Genomic DNA, 20,369 nt, shown 5'->3' with positions numbered 1-20,369 from the left:
ACACATTCACGAGTAGGAAAAAGTGTTGGGGGGAGACGGACAGGCCATGTATTAACCTAACTCTCACTCCCTCTCGCACACATGCACACGCTCCTGGGGGTGCACGGGATCCACAGTGGCACATGATGGATGACCCTTGTCTTGAGATGCTAATTCATCAAGAGAGGTGTGTGTGTGTGTGTGTGTGCTCCTGTGTGTGTGTGTGTGTGTGTGTGTGTGTGTGTGTGCTCCTGTGTGTGTGTGTGTGTGTGTGTGTGTGTGTGTGTGTGTGTGTGTGTGTGTGTGTGTGTGTGTGTGTGTGTGTGCTCCTGTGTGTGTGTGTGTGTGTGTGTGTGTGTGTGTGTGTGTGTGTGTGTGTGTGTGTGTGTGTGTCTGTGATAGCACATGGTTGGAGGGGGACAGAGATATGGATAAAGGGTATTATAAAGGGGAACTGAGAAGAAACTGAGAAAGAGAGAGAGAGAGAGAGAGAGAGCTAGAGAGAGCGAGAGAGAAGTAGATGGTCACAGCAAAGTTTAGAGTCTTGGGGGGGGTAAGAATTTTTTTATAGACTAAGGAAATCCCATAGACCTCATGCAGTGATGTAAGTAATTGGATAGTTAATGAGTTAGTTGGTAGTTGAGCAAATGTGCTTCCAGTCTTCGACTTTCCAAAACACTTGAAGTGAGACAACAGACAATCTGCACGGACGTTCTCCGGTCAGAAAAATGGGAGATGCATTTCATGGCACTGGCATCAAATCTGATCAGAAAGAATGCCTGAGGAGATAATGCAATGTCAGCACAGCACAGGCATGGCTTATCAACTACATACAAAAACGAATTCAGCAAAATAAGTCTGTACTTGTTTTTCTGGAAAATTGAACTTTGTCAAGAGTCCTAGTAACGGGAGATTCCAGTTGTGGAGCGATGGTTGATATTTCCGGGGTAGAGGATGACATGTTGAGGAGGCAGTGGGAGGGAGAGGGAGGGAGGCAAAGTGACACCTATGGGACTCTGGACCATTTCTCATCACATGCACGCACCTCATTTCAGAGGTGCTTTGCATTTGCTGCATACAGGGTCACCTTATAAAGAGGCACCTGGGTGTGCACAGAGCACACATATGAATTCTAAGGGACAGGGTAATAGGGCTTTGCAGATTTTTACACACAGCGGGAAGGTGGGCATGAAATAGTCAGAAAACAGCCCACATGCACAGGAGCTGGATCTCACGTATGCACAGAGTCCTTCCAACCTCTGTGTCTGCTACACACATCAGCAAAAAGCCTGCATGCGTAGAAACACACACACACACACACACTTTTGTGCTTGTGCTTACATCAAACACAAAAGCACATTGCTGGATAGAGATTTAAGTCATGAAGAGAGAGAATGAGAGAGAGAGAGAGATTGGAGGGGTGGGGGAGGAGGGGAGTGTGAGTGTCCCATCTTCTCCACCCCCTCTCTCTCCCCCCCCCCCCCCCCCCCCCCCCCCTCTCCTCTCCCTCCGTCAGGTCCGTCTCCCCAGTCTGTGATATTGCCGGGAAGGTACAATCAGGTCAATTGAATTCAAAGCCGATGCGACAAGCTAATTTTCCGGCCCGGTCATCTGCGGCTGCCTCGGAGACGGAGCAGAAAGGGAGGAAGGGACAGAGAGGGAGAGAGGGGGGGAGCGAGAGAGACAGAGAGCAACCCAGAGAGAGAGAGAGAGAGCGAGAGCGAGAGCGAGAGCGAGAGAGAGGGGAGAGGGGAGAGCAGCTGACATTGACAGTAGTCATTACACAGACACAATGCAAAAAAAGACTTGGGAGGATAGGGGACAGAGAAGATAAAAAAGGTGGTAGGGGAGGATGGGGAGGAGTGAGATGGCACCGAGGAGAAGAAGAGGTGAGAGGAGAAAGACAGAGGGGCAACAAAGGGAAGGACAGAGTGAGGGATTACAGGGGGAGGAGGGGTGAGAGTGGATGCATGTTGGATGGGGGAGGGAGGGGGCTGCAATGAAAAAGAGATGTATCAAAGATGAGGGGACAGGACCGTGACACATACGCACACGCACACACACACACACACACACACAGGCAAGCGTGTATACACACACACACACACACCTCCACGTGCCCTCTTTGCAGAGTCCCTCCCCAGCCTCAAGCCAAGCGCAACAGAGAGCCAACACACACACACACACACACACACACACACACACACACACACACACACACACACACACACACACACACACACACACACACACACACACACACACACACACACACACACACACACACACACACCGAGAGAGAGAAAAATTGGACAGAGAGAGAGAGACAACAGAGCGAGAGAGCAAAGGGTGTACAGAGAGAGAGAGAGAGAAAGAGTGATGAGGGAGAGTGAGCAGGAGAGAACAGAGATGGAGGAAGTGAGAGGAATGACCGAAAAAGAGAGCAAGAGGGAGAGAGAGAGTAATCTCACACGTCAACCTTTGCCATTCAACTCTGTGCCACTGGTCATGAGAACGTCTTATCTGCACACCAGCCCTCTTCCATTACGAGGCCGCTTCCAGCGCACGCTGTTGGGGCCCTGCTTTCTACCTTTCTGCAGGGAACATCAGATAGGCCCCTTGTGTTGTATTGCTTTGTCGAAGCTCTTTGAAAAGTATGGAGAAAGTTAAATGGGAAAATAACAAGCTCCGGCAGCAGACTTTGTTTTTCCGGGACGGTTGGTTTCTGACACTGCGCTGCGGTGCGTTGGTTTCTCATGGCCAGGTGGAGAACTGCGGGAACATTAACTTTATCAATGTGATGACTGCATGCATGTTATAATTCTACTGACACCCCTCTGGACACTGGACCAGGGTCCAACCACAGCCGTCTTGACCTGACGGGAAACCCTCAGCGTGGCCCGTCCTCGGAATATTCATGTATTAGACTCAAAGAATACAACACTCCCATCTAGTGGATTCTCCCTAAGAGTGGTTCAATATGAATATGATGATGATGATGTGACTTATAGATACTCGGATAAAAATGTATCATCTCACTCACCCATATAAGCTAACAAATTCTAGAAAAAAATGTAAACTAACGAAGAAAATTGAAATTGAGAACACATTCGGATGTTTAAAATCTGGGGCCTTGTTTGACTTAAATGAGCAAATATATACACACAATTATTTATAAGACAATTGTTTGTGTGTGTGTGTGTGTGTGTGTGTGTGTGTGTGTGTGTGTGTGTGTGTGTGTGTGTGTGTGTGTGTGTGTGTGTGTGTGTGTGTGTGTGTGTGTGTGTGTGTGTGTGTGCGTGTGTGCGTGTGTGTGTGTTTTAATGTTTCACTTAGGAAGGGATAATTACCATATTTGGAGATTAGCATACCACTATCTGCCGTCTGGCTAGGGTTGGCAAATATTTCATCATAGACCGTTATCACAATGCCTCTCCAAACTATCCAAACTACCCAAATGCCTTTCCCCTCCCCTCCCTCTCTTCAGACTAAAACTATTTTGCATTGCAACTACCACTTTTACAGGAGTCGTTCTAGGACTTGTTAAATATAGAAGTAATATACAACTTTATACTTTATACATTTTTCTGTACTAATAACTTCCATGTCATCATCCCCAATTATAAACGGCCACTGATTTACATCAACTGCAATTAACAAGTGTCTTTATCAAACAGTTTGATACAGAATGGTTGAACTCTTCAACCCAACCCTTAGCTTGTGTGAACACAGCCACATGAAGAACACAGCCCAACTGGTTCCTGAGCACACAAACCAAAACTCCTGTGTGTGGTTTAAACTCTTTAGAACCCTGCATAACCTTGGAACAGTTAATGGAAGCACTGAAGGGCATCGGACATCGCTGTTCACTGCATTACCCACTGCGCTCTGATCAACCCTGTGCCACTGACGTCCACATCCTGCCAGAGTCCTGGCCACCAAGCTCCCAAACGCCAAGCAGGTGCAACGGCGCCCCCCGGTGGCCAGAACACACAAACACAACAGGAGGCAAAACCTCCCAACCCCGGCGCTTCCCTGTGGTTGATGTGTGAAATTGAGTTCAGAAAGGGCCAGTGTGCCGTTGCTCGCTCGCTTGCTCAATATTGCTGCAAATGTCCTAACTGCATTCCCAGGTCACAATGGCACGCCAACAGGGGGGAGGAGGGGGGGGTAGGAGGGGGGAGGAGGAGGGGGGGAGGAGGGTCACAATGGCACGCCAACAGGGGGGAGGAGGGGGGAGGAGGAGGGGCACGGGTGCAGTGTGTGGTGGTGGTCAGAGATAAATGAGGAGGGGACAGACACAGAAACACAGAGCACTGTAAACAGTACTTATCCAAGCTGGGTTTATCTAATAACACCCTCCCATGAAACCCTGCTCCTTTCCTACAGGGAGCAGGGAGTGGCCAATATATTGATTTATAAAGGATATATCACGATATGAATGGCCGCTATTTGTGCAGGAGGACATGACAGTAAGACGTATGTAAAAGGTAACCGAAGCAATGTGGGTACGTAGGGAAATGTTTTGTGCTGGTCACAATATATGCACTGACTTTGAAACGGCGTGTCTGCAAAGCAAATGGTCTCAGTCAAATCCTTCGGATATGTTCAGTGTTTGACTATTCTGGCAGGGAGGGATCAATTGTGAAACACATTGCAACGTAAAACACGGCTGCAAGCCTCCGCAACTCTAGACAGAGGAACCCTTTCTGAAACCGCACAGGAGGAACTCGATGCCACCTTTTTCCATCCAATATACACACACACACTACAACTCTGTGACCGCTTCCTAATCTCGTATGAGTATGAGTATGAGTGTGCGTGTGCGTGTGCGTGTGCGTGTGCGTGCGTGCGTGCGTGCGTGCGTGCGTGCGTGCGTGCGTTTGCGTGCGTGCGTGCGTGCGTGCGTGCGTGCGTGCGTGCGTGCGTGCGTGCGTGCGTGCGTGCGCGCGTGCGTGCGCGCGTGCTGCCGTCTCTTACCTGCACCACCTTGTAGAAGTAGGCGTACTGGCGCGCCGTGTTCTTGTACTGGCTCAGCACGTCCTGCACGGCCTGCGTGCCCAGCAGGTGGCGCACCTCCTCCTCCTCGTAGTAGAGGGGCGTGTCGTAGTCGGCCGGCAGGCTCTTGACGTAGGGCAGCCACGGCGACGAGGGGCTGGCCCGCTCACACAGCAGGTGGAGGGCCAGCGTGACGTTGCCCATGGCCTGCAGGATGCGGTCCTGGCTGTACAGCGGGCCTGGAGCACCACAGAGGACATCGTGTGGGTATCAGCACACCGGGATACGACACCGGGATACGACACCGGGATACGACACCAGGGTACCGGGTGTTCTGTCAATTTATGCTACCTATCAAATTGTGCTACCTCGTGGTTCTGCGCATGCGCATGACGACACTATTGATCCCCGGTGTAGTACTGGTGTAAAATACACATACTGTACCCCTGAAATCTCCAATAAAGAAGACTTTTATAATACAGTATCAAAAATATTCTCCCCATATTCCTACAGTGCACATGGAGTGAGTAGCGGTGTAAAATAACGTGATTCTGTAGTGGGAGCATCGTTTGATAGAGGCGATTGGTCTACAGATCAAATACGCTACCAAACACATAAGGTAGCATTTTTTGACAGGGTAGTTATATACATTGTTCTGCCAATGTATGCTCCCTTGTCAGAGTCTATTGAATCCTGCTACCCAGAGCAGCATAAAGTGGCAGAAGCCTGGCCCCTGTGATGTTTATGTGCTGATACTCTGAGACCCGGAGGAGGCTGTGTTCCTGGTGTACCAATAAAACAGCTGCGGATTGACCCACACGTTTTCAGGAACCAGCCGGAAGAAAAACCTGTATCGCCCCCTCATCACCGGTATATGTTCATGTGGAATAAGGTTATCCAATCAACGCTATATTTACACTCTCTTATTGTGAGTCACCTCTTCCAGGTTCCCTTCCTCGCCCCACAGCAACCCAGATGGCCTCTGTCTCTTCTCTCCATTTTAAACTTTTTTTTTGTAATTATTTTTAATACGTTTTATTAGTTTTATTATATATTATATTATGATTATGCATTACTTATTAACGTATTCCTTTTCTTAAAGCTTCTCTCCAAGTAACTCCTTCATCTCGTAGTACCTTTTAATAATCCGCTACCCCCTCCCATCTAAGTTGTCGTTGCAATTTGTCAGAAATTAAGTGATACAATTGGCAGCTACTAATCATAGGAAAACTACAATTAGTTTCCTTTGGCTTTCCGATGTTAGAGAGGTCTTAAGTGCTAGAGAGGAAGCCGATTCTTTGGCAATTACGTGATGCAGTCATTAAAGGGTAATTAAAATGGGAACTGCTAGTAGAACTCCACCAAACTATTGTTGTGTCCCAAAAATGTTGAAATGGACCGTGAAATTGGACTGAAACTGCCTTGTTTGCCCATTGTTCTCTTGTTACTTTGCCAATACTGCCAAGTTACTGTACTGAGCATCCTAAATAGCCTGAATGTGATCTAATGAGCACATTTAACGGGCTATTGTGGCTGGGTGAGCTGGCATGTGTCTCTGATAGGTGCCCGCGGGACTCACCTAAAACAGAGTTCTTGGCAGATTCCACAGTCATCAGCATCTTCCTGGGGATCCACAGGAAGAGTTCTTCTGCCTACACACACACACACACACACACACACACACACACACACACACACACACACACACACACACACACACACACACACACACACACACACACACACACACACACACACACACACACACACACGTATGTTGAACCACATTAAATGCGCAGGAGTTTATAAGCAGAAACATCAACAACAACAACAGTGTCTAGCTCAGGCTCCATGAGAAACGTGGTCATCTGAAATGCATGATTCAAACCCCCAACATGAATCCTCCTTTGGTTCCCATGCGTTTTGACATTAAATCATGTCACGCGTTACAGGAGGGACCCAATGGGGAGGGAATAAACCTGACCCGACATATCGGCGTATGAGAGTCACAGGTATTCTGTGAGCGTGACATGGCTCATAATCCACGGCCAGGGTCACAAACACGGTTTCCTTGGTCGGAATCCCCGCGGCAAACACAGGATGAGGTGGGCTTAGGGCTTAGGGCGTCAGACGCCCCCTCTCCATACCGCGGGCTCATGCAGTACGTTGGAAGAAAGGTGGGGGGGGGGGGGGGGGGGGGGGGGGGCGAGAAATCCTACAGTCCCTTTTGGCTCCTGAGCGCACCTTGATGTCGCGGGTGGCCCGCAGGCCGTAGCCCTCCTCCCCGAAGCTGGACACGGCGAAGCCCTCGCAGGACGCCCCGCACTCCTGGGCCCAGGCCATCAGCTCGGGGAAGGAGTCCTCCCGGTTGCCGTCAAACTGCACCGACACTCCTGGAGGAAGGGGACGTGCGCGCACACGCGGTTTGGATCACTTTTCAGCATGTTTTATTTCCTCTTTTTTGCGGGGCCTAATGATGAACCGTCGTAATGAATGTCCATAATAATACCTGTGAATCGAGAAAAAAAGCTTTCTTCTTCTTCTTTTCTTCTAAAATATAGTGTTCAAATGTCGTGTGCTATGTTAATCCGTTTAGCTTTAGCTTTGTTGAATGTAGACTGCTGAGCGAGAGAGAGAGAGAGAGAGAGAGAGAGAGAGAGAGAGAGAGAGAGAGAGAGAGAGAGAGAGAGAGAGAGAGAGAGAGAGAGAGAGAGAGAGAGAGAGAGAGAGAGAGAGAGAGAGAGAGAGAGAGAGAGAGAGAGAGAGAGAGACAGAGACTCACCCTTCTGCTTCTTGCGGATCTTCTCCACCAGGCCGCGGATCTGAACATACTCCTCCCACTCCTTACCTGGGGAGGGCGCTGTGCTGCTACACACTGCACAGAGCACAACGCACAACGTTATGACAAAGAAGACACAAGCAAGATCAGCAAGAGTCTTTCCCTTCCTGGGGAAGTAATAGCTCTCTGGCATACTAGATGTGCCAGAAATAGATACAGTTAAAGTGTTGGGTAATCAGCCCTCTGGCACAAATCCTGTGGGTTTTGGGTGTTTTGTGTTCAAGACAGTTTAATGTCATGGAGAACAGAGAGAAGAATTAAGTAGCAATGGAAGACATTGTTACCTATGTGCAGTAGCTGATTAAGCTGCCAAAACGCACTTTTAAAAGAAGAAGAAGTAATATTGAGAATACAAAGCCTTGCAAAGGCTTCCCCATGCAAGCCATGATGAAGACACGGCTGCATTTGAAAACATATTGGCGGTAGGTCGGCGCAGAGATGGAGAGCCTGTTCAGAGTTCACCTAGACTCTGCATAGTCCCACCCCTCCTGCTTATTGTATGTTGCTGGTCCTGGCACTTAATGTACGCTCTTATTGTATGTCTTAGTTATGTAGCATCTTATCCGAGCTACCTTTGTTGAATACGGGGAATGGGTTAAGCGATTGTTAGTGCTTTGCACTTGCTTCTGTGAACATCCTTACTGTATTGACAGCGATATATTGTTGTTTCCCCTTCTTCGGACAAATGTACTTGTTGTAAGTCGCTTTGGATAAAAGCGTCTGCTAAAGGCTCTAAATGTAAAGGAGAGCGAGCTCGGACGTACACTGCAGAAGCTCGGAGACGAAGCTCATCATCTCCTTGGGGGACGCCACCGTGGCGGCTCCTGCGGTGCCGGACTTCTGGGTTTTCACTCGACTCTTCTTCCCCATGATGCAGTCTGGAGGCTGGGCTGGGAAGGGGACCAGTACGGCACCATTACTGACATGTTACTTTTATTAGAAAGGTAAAACGTATTGTATAATAAAAAATAAAATAAGACTTTATGAACGTTCAGTCATGAGTCATGTCAATGGCAAAACATCCATTCATAAGCCTTTAGTTAATGATGAACAGATCGTTAACAAGACATTAATATACATTTGTAGATTAATAATATGTGCTTTGTTAAAGGGCCTCTATTTTGACACCAGGTGGGATATTGATTAGCCATTACAAGCCATCTCATAATCTACCCTCTAGCGACCTCACAAAGGTCCACCCAGATGTATGATGGATAGATCAGCCTACCAGTTGGTATAGTTCAATCTATAGGCTGGTAGGCTGATCTATGCATCGCACATCTGGGTGGACACTAGAATATAGGGATCCTTTTACATAGCAGTTATTATCATCCAAATGTTTACCAATGTTTTGTTAATGTCATTAATCATTAATCATGTCATTAATCTTTAACTCAAGGCTTATAATAGACGTATGACTGAAAAATATAATACATTTTTACTTAATTTCATAAATAATTACTTAATACTGTATTGACAAGCAAATAAATATATATTTTTTCAAAACATCCTCACTTCACTTTAGAAGTAACAACTTAAGAACCAACATTAGAATCATCACTTAATAGATGTTTTTTGTTTTTTTCAATACTGTGGCAATGGATTTTGTCAATAGGGTACATATTACATAATCATTATTTACCAAACAAAAGATCACCTATTTGTTTTTTGTAATTATATAATTGGCCAATAGAGGGCAGTAAAATGGATTGATAAGTCCCAAAGATGGACTTCATGTAATCATACATAAATACCTAGACCTTAAGGAAATGTATTGGATTCAACATATAGGCTACACACACTCAAGCTGAAAGGGAATAGGTACACCATTCCAGGCAGCCAGCCCTACTAACTCATTAGTAGATGGAAAACAAGTGCAGGATCTAATTTTCCTGTGCCCTCGCTATGACTCTGTTACCCAGAAGGCTGCGCAGGAAGCAGATGTAGCTAGTGTTGGGTGACTGGGCCTGGTTTACCATCCCCCAGAAATAGCTGTCACGACATTCAGTCAACAGACAATACTTTGTCAGAAGTAAAAAAAAAACTAAAAAAAAAACGTAAAACCTAGCACAGTTGCTTTCAGTCACAAAACAAAACAACCTTTTACCACCACAATGGGTCGCTGACAGATTGCTCTAAGCCCTCCATTACCAAATGAGAGCCCTGCCTGTGGCTTAAGCACTGCTATAAAGTGGCTCTAAAATAGCCCAGGTGTCCAATGGACCCTAGACCAGGGGGTCCACTCAATTTCCCCACCAGCGGCCCTAATGTTTGTGCTCGGAGTCTTCCTCACTTTTGCCGTTCCTTGTTCTCAACCCCGCACACACACCAGCTGCCAGCCCAGACACCACACCACTCCTTGACCGAGTGTAGGTATGCGGTGCTGATGTATGCCTGACTGCCCTCCTGTTCCTTTCACGACTGAGAATGTACACTACAAAGAATGTGCTTCGGGCAATTTTTCACCACGTGGTAGGACTGGTTGTCCCACTTCTATAGCTTTGCATCCAGAGCTTGATTCTTCGTACACAAGAACACTAGTGACTTGTGGCTGCCGAGAGCAAAAATAATCATTGCATTTGGGGATTCACAGCTTGGCCAAGGGGGGTGTGTGGGAGGTCAGTGCGGTTGACAGCTGCTCCTACCAACAGGCAGTACCATAACTCAGAGATAATTCAACGCTCTCTATTTTGCGGAGATTCAATCTAGACAGCTGGCTGTCAACTAAGTGCAAGAATCATGTCTTGCACTTATTTGTTGATGTAAGAAAGATTAACATGCAGGCTTGACACCAAAAGATGCCTGCATAAAATCACACACAGTGTGTGTGTGTGTGTGTGTGTGTGTGTGTGTGTGTGTGTGTGTGTGTGTGTGTGTGTGTGTGTGTGTGTAACTGGGCTCTCAATCACAGCATTAAAGTCCAAACCTTTCTCAGATTTTATACACAGCTAGCTAGAAGTAATTATGTAACTCGGTGTACCATTTATATTAATAAATGTAAATAGACGAACGTTGGAATGTTTAGAAATAAGAATAAACAATACGATCCAAGCAGTCGGCCAATCGTCGGCCCAAAACAGGAAAAGGCCAACCTAGTAACGTTACCCTTGCTCCTTCTCCAACTTCCAGAGAGTTATTTGCAGAGGTCTTGAGCCTGTTTTGCTTCAAACCAGGACGGGTGCTCACGGAGCAGTCACGCCTGTTGATCAAGACATGTCATTGGACCAGGACTCGGTACAGCTACACCAACTAGTAGTCTGGCTTTTAAATGGACTGCATTTATACAGCGCGTTTCTAACCAGTGCCCACTCAAAGCTCTTTACAATTATTGCCTAGCATTCACCCATTCATACACACATTCACACACCGACGGCGGAGTCAGCCATGCAAGGCGACAGCCAGCTCGTCAGGAGCAGTCAGGGTGAGGGTGTCTCGCTCAGGGACACCCCGACACTCAGCTAGGAGGAGCCCGGGGATCGAACCAGCAACCTTCCCGTTACCAGCCAACCCCGCTCTACCTCCTGAGACACATGCCGCCCCATTTGGGCCGAGACCATTCATATTTTCGCAGGGAAACGTAACGGTGTGAGGGGAACGACCTAGCTAACGACAGCACACGCCGATCGCCAGGATGTGTTCTGCCTGTGCTAAATGCTAGCAAGCTTACTTGGCAAGTGATAAAAGGATCACCGAAGAGTTTCATAAGGGAACCGAGTCAGAACGTCGCTAATCTGGTGGGCTGGATGATTAGGCTAACTTGCTAAGTAGCAACTACATATATATATGTATATCGCACTGTAAACTGCGTATTAAGTTAAATGATGCAACATGCGAATAATTTAACGTGAGGTTAACGCTTTAACGGACTGCCAAAATGCACGCTTCTGTAATTAAGTTATTATTACCTTGTACAACTGAGAGTGGCAGTAGAATTCAACCTTCTTCGCACTCCATACGATTCTGACGTGAAACCTACCTTGATTAAAAAACCACGCCTACTGTAGAAGTATGTCCGTTTTGATTGGAGGAGAAATAAATGTCAGAAACAAATATATGGATATCTTGAATCTGTTTGGCTACTGGACACTGTGGATTTATATTATATAATTGTGCAAATGTAAGCCTTTTTTGTTTGGCATACATACAAATAAGCGATGTCTAGTTGGCCAAGTGCGACAATACAAAACAAATCAAAAGTGCTTTCTGATTGGACCTGTACTTTTGTCTCGGTGACATTTCCTTATACGGCGATGTGTTTCCTGACGTGATTCGCTGAATGATATGTCAATCATTGGCTCGAACGCCGTGCGGAACAGCAACGCAAAATCCGTCTGCGCGTACTGTTTGTAGTTCTTTGTTGAATGTTTTCATCTAGCTAATTGCTAGCGGGCAGTCTGCGGACTACATTTTAAGTAATTCATCTTTGTTTTGCCTATGTTCATAAGCGTATGAATGGGCAGTAAGGGGCTAGCGTTATATTTTAATTGAATCAGCATCAGCATCATCATTGCGGAGCAGCCATCCTGGTCAGCTAGAAGAGTCATTTCGTTCGTGTAGGCTCGGATTTAAACTCATCGGTACATGAAAAATATCAGAGAGAATCCCATTCCTGTGAACCAGTCTGCAGGTCTGGATCACATCAAACCATGTTGGTACTGGGACAAACGGGACCTGGCTCACACCCCGTCCCAGTCAGAGGGACTCGACCCTGCGGTAGAGGCCAGGTACCGGAGAGAAGGTGCGCGGTTCATCTTCGACGTGGGCACCCGGCTAGGACTGTATCCTTTTGGGAATCACCATGAATGTGTATGATTGGATCATTACTCGCTTATTACTAACGTGGATGATGCTATCTGAGTATAACAGAGAATGTATAATATGAACATCCGTATCCGTATCCGTGTCCGTAGACGGGCTCTGGTATACCCCGATTTGCAGTAAACGAGCGTTGTGCACATTTTGACCACATCTGATGTTCCCTAACACCCTGTCACCAGCCACTATGACACACTGGCCACTGGCATCATTTACTTCCACCGCTTTTACATGTTCCACTCATTCAAGCAGTTCCCAAGATATGTAAGTATGTTTCCCGTATCACTTGTGAATGTGACAACAACATTTTGCATAATGCAATTGGTTAGACTTTGTTTATTATTCTAAGCATGTGAGCTTGCTAGTAAGCCAATAATCATAGACAAAAAACAACAGTGAAACAAATATTTTTGATGAGGATTAAAATGCCGTCCTAGTTCCGCTCCGTATTTACATTTTAATATCCATTCATTAGTTTAGTTTTCGAACTGAAACGGTCTACAATGCCCTGCTTTGAGGGTTTGCTTTGGTTCTGCAGGTGACGGGCGGATGCTGCCTCTTCTTAGCCGGGAAAGTGGAGGAAACCCCCAAAAAGTGCAAAGACATCATCAAGACGGCCCGCAGCCTGCTCAACGACATCCAATTCGCTCAGTTCGGGGACGATCCGAAGGTGGGTGAATCAGCGTGGCCTCAAGGTTCTCAATCACACGGATCGGGCTGATAGAAAAGTTTCATTTATCGGCATCCTATGACAGATTTTATTTGAAATGATATTGAAATGATATTGAAATTAAATTAAATACATATTGAAATGATAGATCACTGTGTAATACAGGTGATGCACATCTGTGTTTTCAATAGAAAAAAGAAATAGAAAGACACTAGAAAGTTTATTATGGTGTGTTTCTGCTAAAATACATTTTCACAGAAAAATGATTGATCGCAAGCGGTCAGAGTGAGCAGAACGAGTGGTCGAAACAACATGTCACTCCGACTGTAGTGTGACGGAATACGAACCATCACGTCATGGAATATACGACCGGGATGCAGAGTGCATCTTGGGTACGTGTCCGTTTTACCAAGGACAGTAATGTAATAACGCTGTGGCCTCTGCTGTGTCCAGGAGGAGGTCATGGTGCTAGAGCGCATCCTCCTGCAGACCATCAAGTTTGATCTGCAGGTGGAGCACCCCTACCAGTTCCTGTTGCGTTACGCCAAGCAGCTCAAAGGTACGCCCCGTTAGCGGTTGTAGTTTATTACAATTTCAAATTAAAAATATTCCCAAAATATGAATTCAATCAGATCTGAAAATGGAACTCAAGGAAAGCAATGCAGTAGCGCTAAAGAGTCATTTGCTCGTATCGTTTTTGGTACAACATTAGATTAGATGTGTCTTTTGTTTGTTGGGTAATTGATGTATGTTGTTGCTCTGTGCAGGTGATAAGAACAAGGTACAGAAGCTAGTGCAGATGGCGTGGACCTTTGTGAATGACAGGTACTTATCCCTATATACCTGTTATACCTGTTATACCTGTTATACCTGTTATACCTGTTATACCTGTACATGTGTGTGTCTTGTGCATCCTCGCTAGCTAACCCCTTGTATGGGCTTGTTCCTGGGGGGATTGCTTTGCTAGGCCCTAATCACATGTTTTTCAAGGTGAATGTTCAAAACCCCCTCTTGATGTCATTGGTTTCAGGTTTTTTTTAAAGTTGTCGCTTTATGCCTGTAGACTGTATGCCTCTAGCGGTGTAAGGGGGGCGGCATTACATTTCAAACAAAAAATGAACATCTGACATACCCCAACCATCAATGACGATAACACACACACACACACACACACACACACACACACACACACACACACACACACACACACCCCCCTGTGTCCCCTTGCAGCCTGTGCACCATGCTGTCGCTGCAGTGGGAGCCAGAGATCATCGCCGTGGCCGTCATGTACCTGGCCGGACGCCTCTGCAAGTTCGACATCCAGGAGTGGACGGCCAAGCAGTCGTCCCGGCGCTGGTGGGAACAGTTTGTCCAGGACGTGCCCATGGAGGTGCTGGAAGGTACGGTACGGGACGGTTCTGTTCTAACGTTTAACTGTTGTTGGGAAGGAAACGATACGGCTGTATGAATAATATACCCACCGCTTCAAATGTTAATCTGAGCTCTCTGCCACCTCTCCTAGTCCAGTGTTCCCCTGGGCATCTTGCACTATTCATCTATTATTGACTGATTAAAAGATAGACGGCTTATGTGGATAGCTTACCTCTCATCAGAGGCTCGCCCCATTCCATTACCAAGATACTGTTCAACTCGGTATCCCTTTGGCTGCTCCAGCCATCCGCCCCCTAATGGTTGCTCCATAAGATATCAGTTTAAACTGTTTGTTTTCCATCTTTGTGGACTACAATAGCTACAGCACTACCCTCCTCACCTTCTCTCTCTCTCTCGCGCTCTCTCTCTCTCTCTCTCTGTCTCGTGCTCTGTCTCTCTCTCTGTCTCTCTGTGTCTCTCTCTCTCTCTCTCTCTCTCTACACTGGGCCCCATCCGACAGACATCTGCCACCAGATCCTGGACCTCTACTCCCAGGGCAAGCAGCAGATGCCGCCGGGCGCCGGGCCAGCGGGGGCCAGCGGGCCGGGCTCGGCGGCGCTGGAGAAGGCGGCGCCGTCCAGCCCCGCCGCCCCCCAGCAGCTCCAGCTCCAGGCGCTGCCTCCGCCGCCCCCGGCCCTCCTCCCGCCCTCCCCGGCCCCCCAGCTCGCCAAGAAGCCGTCGTCACAGACCAGCCCCCCGAGGCAACTGAAGAGAGCCCAGGTGTGTGTGTGTGTGTGTGTGTGTGTGTGTGAGGTACACAGTGATGTCAGCACTGTTAAGCGGGCGTTGTAGTCAACGTGAAGCACGCGAACAGTGGAACACGCGCAACCATGGCACTTATAGTGGCCGTTTGGCCCTAACAATGGTGTGGACGTGCAGTTTGCACACTGCTTGCGGAGCTTCAGCATTTCATTTCATAGCTGCGCGACGGGCGATAAAACGCCACGGATTCAACCTGTGATCATAAGCAAGTGACCCTCTTCTGTCCTGATCTTCATCTCATCACATTTGTTTTTCGTCTTTCTAGCCGTCTCCTAAAGAAGAAAGCAAGGCTGCAGGTAATTTAACATCAAACAGACACACAATCTGCTTGTCTTCATGTTACGCTTCACACAGTCCGGTCCACTGTCTTGGTCCATTTGCCCGTCCTGTCAACTCAACAGTTTGACGTGATGTGTTTCTGACTCGTCGTCTCGGCTCCTCAGAGCTCTCTGCTGCCAAGGTCCCTCGCCTGGAGCCCCCCATGCCTCCGATGCCCGCTGCCCAGCCGCCCCCAGGTCAGTAGCCTCCTGACCCGGGACCTGACCCGGGACCTGACCCACCTCTATGATGCTGAACGTTACAGGTCTACGTACGGCACATTCGCGACGATCCTCGCTGCCACTCAGAGACTCCAACGCGGAGCTTCGCAGAGCTGCCTGCATTTACACTTTCGACACAAATCGACATGTACACAAGGGGGCAGTATAACGCTTCCCAACCTTGAATGTTCATGGACCCAACGCGTGTCCATTGAAAATTAGTTTGAAAGAGCAATACATGTGAAAAGGATGTGGCAAAATCAGCTGAAAAAGCAGTTGGTGAATTACAAAGAACTGAAGACACATTGATAGGATTTTGTCGCGTGCATTCACTTTCTTCTCACTTTAGTCTGTTGAGAACAAAACACTACGCCCGTTCCCTGCTCGACCAACTATCGGCGATTAGTCGACACAAAGCCGCCGCAGAGACCAGCGACGTGTTGCTAACGTCTGGAAGGACTGCATTGTCGCTATCTCCGTGTTGCTCCGTGACCGGCCAAAGGGGCCCTCACCGTTCACCCACTTACCACTTAATGCTTCTTATCAAACTGTTAACGGATGTGTGGGGGCCACTGAGCGGGCTCGTCGTCAGGGCTTCTCTTTTTCCTCGTTGAATGTGTCGTATGACGCAAGGTGTCTAGAGTCTAGACACACTTGTTTGCACAACAGGTTCCAGCCGGTGAGAAACGGCCCTGTGTGGCCCTGAGTTAACGTCAAGGGCTTCACACAACAGCTTGGGTAGGCCATTAATATTCAGCAAGGTGACATTCATAGTCAAGGTGTGAATAATGGGATATGCTATAAAACGCACACACTCACCCGCTCACGCACTCATACACACGCTTTATGACGAGGATCAAGCCTTTTGTTTGTATCCGATTTGATTTGAATATTGCAACTGGGATGAGTCATGGGTCTTAGAGTTATTATTAGGTAGTCTACCGCACTGTCATTTCCGTATTCTTACGTCCTATTAGCTATGTACGAAAAATAACATACGACAACAACATGAGGAGGCGAGGAGAATATCCCGCTATCGGAATTCCCTTCCCTCCCGGAATTCCCGCATGCTCGGAAGCAACTGTTGAAGAGTGAGGCTCATTGTAGGGAGTCAGGACTGCAGACAGTTGGTCACAGTTGCTCTGCTGAAGAATGAGAAACCATGATAATACAAATCCAGAATCTAAAGTATCATTTTAAAGAGGAAAAGAGTGGGAATGACCATTGAAAAATGTATGTTCACAATAAGTATGTAACCACATGTCCTCTGTCCCTCCCCCCTCACACAGAACACAAGCCCCCGCCCTCGTACCCGCCGCCCCGCGAGCCCGACCCCCCTCCCTCCAACCCGCCGGACGCCGCTAAGGCCCCGTTGGCCCCGTCGGCCCCGCCCCCGCCGCCCCCTCCCCCGGCCCACGCCGGCCCCGCCCACCAGCCCCCTCCCCCCGCCCACGCCGGCCCCGCCCACCAGCCCCCGCCCCCCGCCCACGCCGGCCCCGCCCACCAGCCCCCGCCCCTCCCCCACCGGCCCCCGCCGCCGCCGCCGCCCCCCGGCCAGGCCTCCCAGGCGGCCTACATCATGGGCATCCCCACCTCCAGCTCCTACATGTCGGGCGAGGGCTTCCAGAGCCTGCAGTCCCTCATGACCCCGGACGGGAGCGGCGGCGGCGGCGGCGGCGGCGTTGGCGGCGGCGGCGGCGGAGGCGGTGGAGGCGGGGGCGGCTACCCTGCCCCCTCCCAGGCCTATCCCCCTCCCCCGCTGGGCTACCACAGCCACGCCTACCCGCCCTCCTCCTCCGGACCCCCGCCGCCGCCGCCGCAGGGGGGCGCGTCCTACCACGGCCCCCCGCCCAACGCCGCGTACCCGCCGCCGCCGATGCCGCCCCCACCGTACAGCCACGGCTACGGCATGCCCCCGCCGCCCCCCCACGGCCACATGGGCCTGGCCCACGGCATCCCGGGGTACGGGCAGCAGGGGGGCGCCCCCCCACCGCCGGGCATGCCCCCCGGCATGCCGCCGCCGCCGCCGCCGCCGCCGCCCCCGGGCGGGATGAGCCGGGGCGCCTGGATGAGGTGAGCCCTGTGGAACCAGGACCACGCACACACACACACACACACACATGCACACACGCACACACACACACACACACTTTGTGCCAAGGTTCAAGGCACGCGATTGTCCTCGCCCTGTTGCTCTTGCTGGCGTTTCACTTTACATTTTACCTCAACTTTCCAGGTTGCTTTTTTTTTATTATTGCTGCAATGCATGATGGGCTATCCAGAACAAAGTGTTTTTTCGTCTGTGAATATCGTTTGGTGTTACGGTTCTGTGTTGCTGTGTGCCGGTAAAGCAGCTGGCCATTGGGTTTGGACCACATAGCAGGTTTCACACTTTATTCATCGTTCATAAGTTATTTTTTTACGGGTGTTTCCACATTGTAGTTTTGAATGCTAGTTTATGTTACCCTGGAAATCCAGAGTTCTCGCGAGAGGACAGTTTGAATTTGCTCAGCGAGTCACTCTGTGAACGAGCAATATACTCACTCCCCGAATCTCCTGGCCCAGAATATTAACCAATCACATCGGTGTATCTGATATAGGCAGGCCAAAAGCGTTGCTTTTTTACCGACCGGATACGGCAAGAGTCTTATCTATTGGTTAGCTCTGCTGGTCTGGATACGTCACTCCTTGTATTCTTCTGATTGGTCGTAGTGTCATCCAATTGCGTGTAGTGATATTTTCAAATGCATGCTTGGTGCCGCCCCTCGAGTTGGGCCATTTTCAGAACTCGTTGGCAGCCCCTACAGCTTTCTAGATGTGGGTTTGGATTTCCAGGCTAAGTTTATGTACAATGGCGTTTGTTTTAGAATGTTTTATTAGTACACATGGATTTACTGTTTTGACTAGCCTTAAAGTTGTAGCTCAAGCACTGTAGACAATAAAGGTCATTCATTTTCCATTCCCCCAGAATATATTTTTTCGTTATTTATGTTAATTCTTCAGAATAATTAAAATATGCCATACCATTTTCTTAAACTGAAATACTTGCCAAATTATGTTTGGCCAAGGATGGGCCACCTTTTTTATCCCTCCCAGTAAGAATGTAGTACCATTTGTACTAGGTTTGGTTTTGAAAGAATATTGTTTTTGAAAAGAACATTGTTTACATGTGATACTTTTGTTTATTGGTGCAAGGATCATTTACGACTTTCAAATATGCTTATGCTATTAAAACCTTTTTTTTTAACTTAAATTCTGCTGGGTTGTCTGTTTTCTTTGCTCTTTTTATTGCTGTACAGTAGCACTTTAACAAACAAAATGCAATATCGAAATATTTCCTTTTCTCTCTACACAAAATTAAACTGAATCAATTGGAAAATCCCTCATGGGTCAATCGGGAAGTCAACCAGTAATTTAGCTTTATTGTGCGTTATATTGTGGTGCATAATGGATGCGAAATGGACTTTTTCCTGTATAACGCTTGTGGTAAAAACCTGTTCGCGTTATTCCGTAGATCTACCACTAGAAGGAGCCCTAGCCTTTTAAATAAATTTGGATTTGGTCACGGATTTCTGCCAAATGGCCATTTAACTTTTAAATTGAATGGTTCGTGAGCACATCCACGTCCAAAACATCACTCCAATGCATGAGCTTTACATAGAAATTATTCATTTTTATTATTTCAAAGTGTTCTAAAAATGGGTTATTTTTTCATATTGCATACATTTCTAAAATACCTAAATTTAAAGCTACATAGTTTATGAAAAAGAAAAATGTAGAAACGCATGCTATTCCCTCGTTATCTATTGGAGAGCAGGTATATTTACATAACTACATTATGCCCTACCATGTGTCACAAGGACAATATTAGCATTCATATGGTTTAAATCCACACCTTACAATGACAAAAGAAGCAGTGTATTTGCATATGAAAAATAAAAAAGTCCAACAACTATTGTGCTTCGAACATGAAATCATCAAATAAAAAAGTAATTAGTTATAATAGAATAGTTGTTAGCCTAAAAGGTAACTTCTTCAAAAATATTGTTTGTACATGTGTGTGTGTGTATATATATATATATATATATATATATATATATATATATATATATATATATATATATATATCGTTTTTTTAATCAAAATACAAGGGCAAGTTGACTGTCATAAAATCAAGTGGACCTTTCTTACCTTCAAATCATGACTGCTCATTTTGTAAAAGCTGCCTACAGTAGGCTAATACATAGCTTGACATAACAGAAGTCCCTACAAAATGAAAGCCACCTGCTGCATTCAGGACATACAACCAGACGATTGTGGCATGAAGTGGCTAAAA

General features: G+C 47.5%; 2 protein-coding genes across 4 annotated transcripts in view; one reads left to right on the top strand and one right to left on the bottom strand.

Moving 5' to 3' along the window:
- setd3 (SET domain containing 3, actin histidine methyltransferase) overlaps positions 1 to 11,779 on the bottom strand; it is a 44,082-nt gene extending 32,303 nt beyond the window's left edge. The window contains exons 1-6 of one of the 3 annotated variants that reach the window (XM_084482306.1): positions 11,722 to 11,779; positions 8,581 to 8,706; positions 7,760 to 7,852; positions 7,222 to 7,370; positions 6,557 to 6,629; positions 4,960 to 5,216 (exon numbers count right to left, since the gene is read on the bottom strand). In XM_084482306.1, coding sequence (XP_084338432.1) covers positions 4,960 to 5,216; positions 6,557 to 6,629; positions 7,222 to 7,370; positions 7,760 to 7,852; positions 8,581 to 8,686 — 678 coding nt within the window. In that variant the 5' untranslated portion in view covers positions 8,687 to 8,706; positions 11,722 to 11,779. Of the gene's footprint in view, positions 1 to 4,959; positions 5,217 to 6,556; positions 6,630 to 7,221; positions 7,371 to 7,759; positions 7,853 to 8,580; positions 8,707 to 10,908; positions 11,007 to 11,721 lie in introns of those variants that run through there. The other 2 variants (XM_084482308.1, XM_084482307.1) reach the window with 2 other exon arrangements.
- Positions 11,780 to 12,218: 439 nt separating this feature from the next.
- Positions 12,219 to 18,110, top strand: LOC311361875 (cyclin-K-like; the record flags this gene model as incomplete). Its single annotated transcript, XM_084481682.1, has 12 exons — positions 12,219 to 12,594; positions 12,814 to 12,895; positions 13,170 to 13,301; positions 13,755 to 13,860; positions 14,069 to 14,126; positions 14,532 to 14,701; positions 15,193 to 15,452; positions 15,760 to 15,790; positions 15,938 to 16,009; positions 17,323 to 17,417; positions 17,526 to 17,714; positions 17,775 to 18,110. The coding sequence occupies exons 1-12, from the start codon at positions 12,398 to 12,400 to the stop codon at positions 18,108 to 18,110; spliced, it is 1,728 nt and encodes a 575-aa protein (XP_084337808.1). The 5' UTR covers positions 12,219 to 12,397.
- Between the last annotated feature and the right edge of the window lie 2,259 nt (positions 18,111 to 20,369).

Source organism: Micromesistius poutassou (assembly GCF_964030765.1).
Source record: "Micromesistius poutassou genome assembly, chromosome: 17".
In the NCBI taxonomy this organism is placed as follows: domain Eukaryota; kingdom Metazoa; phylum Chordata; class Actinopteri; order Gadiformes; family Gadidae; genus Micromesistius; species Micromesistius poutassou.
Note: the sequence above shows the minus strand (reverse complement) of the source record. Positions and strands in the feature narration are given on the sequence as shown.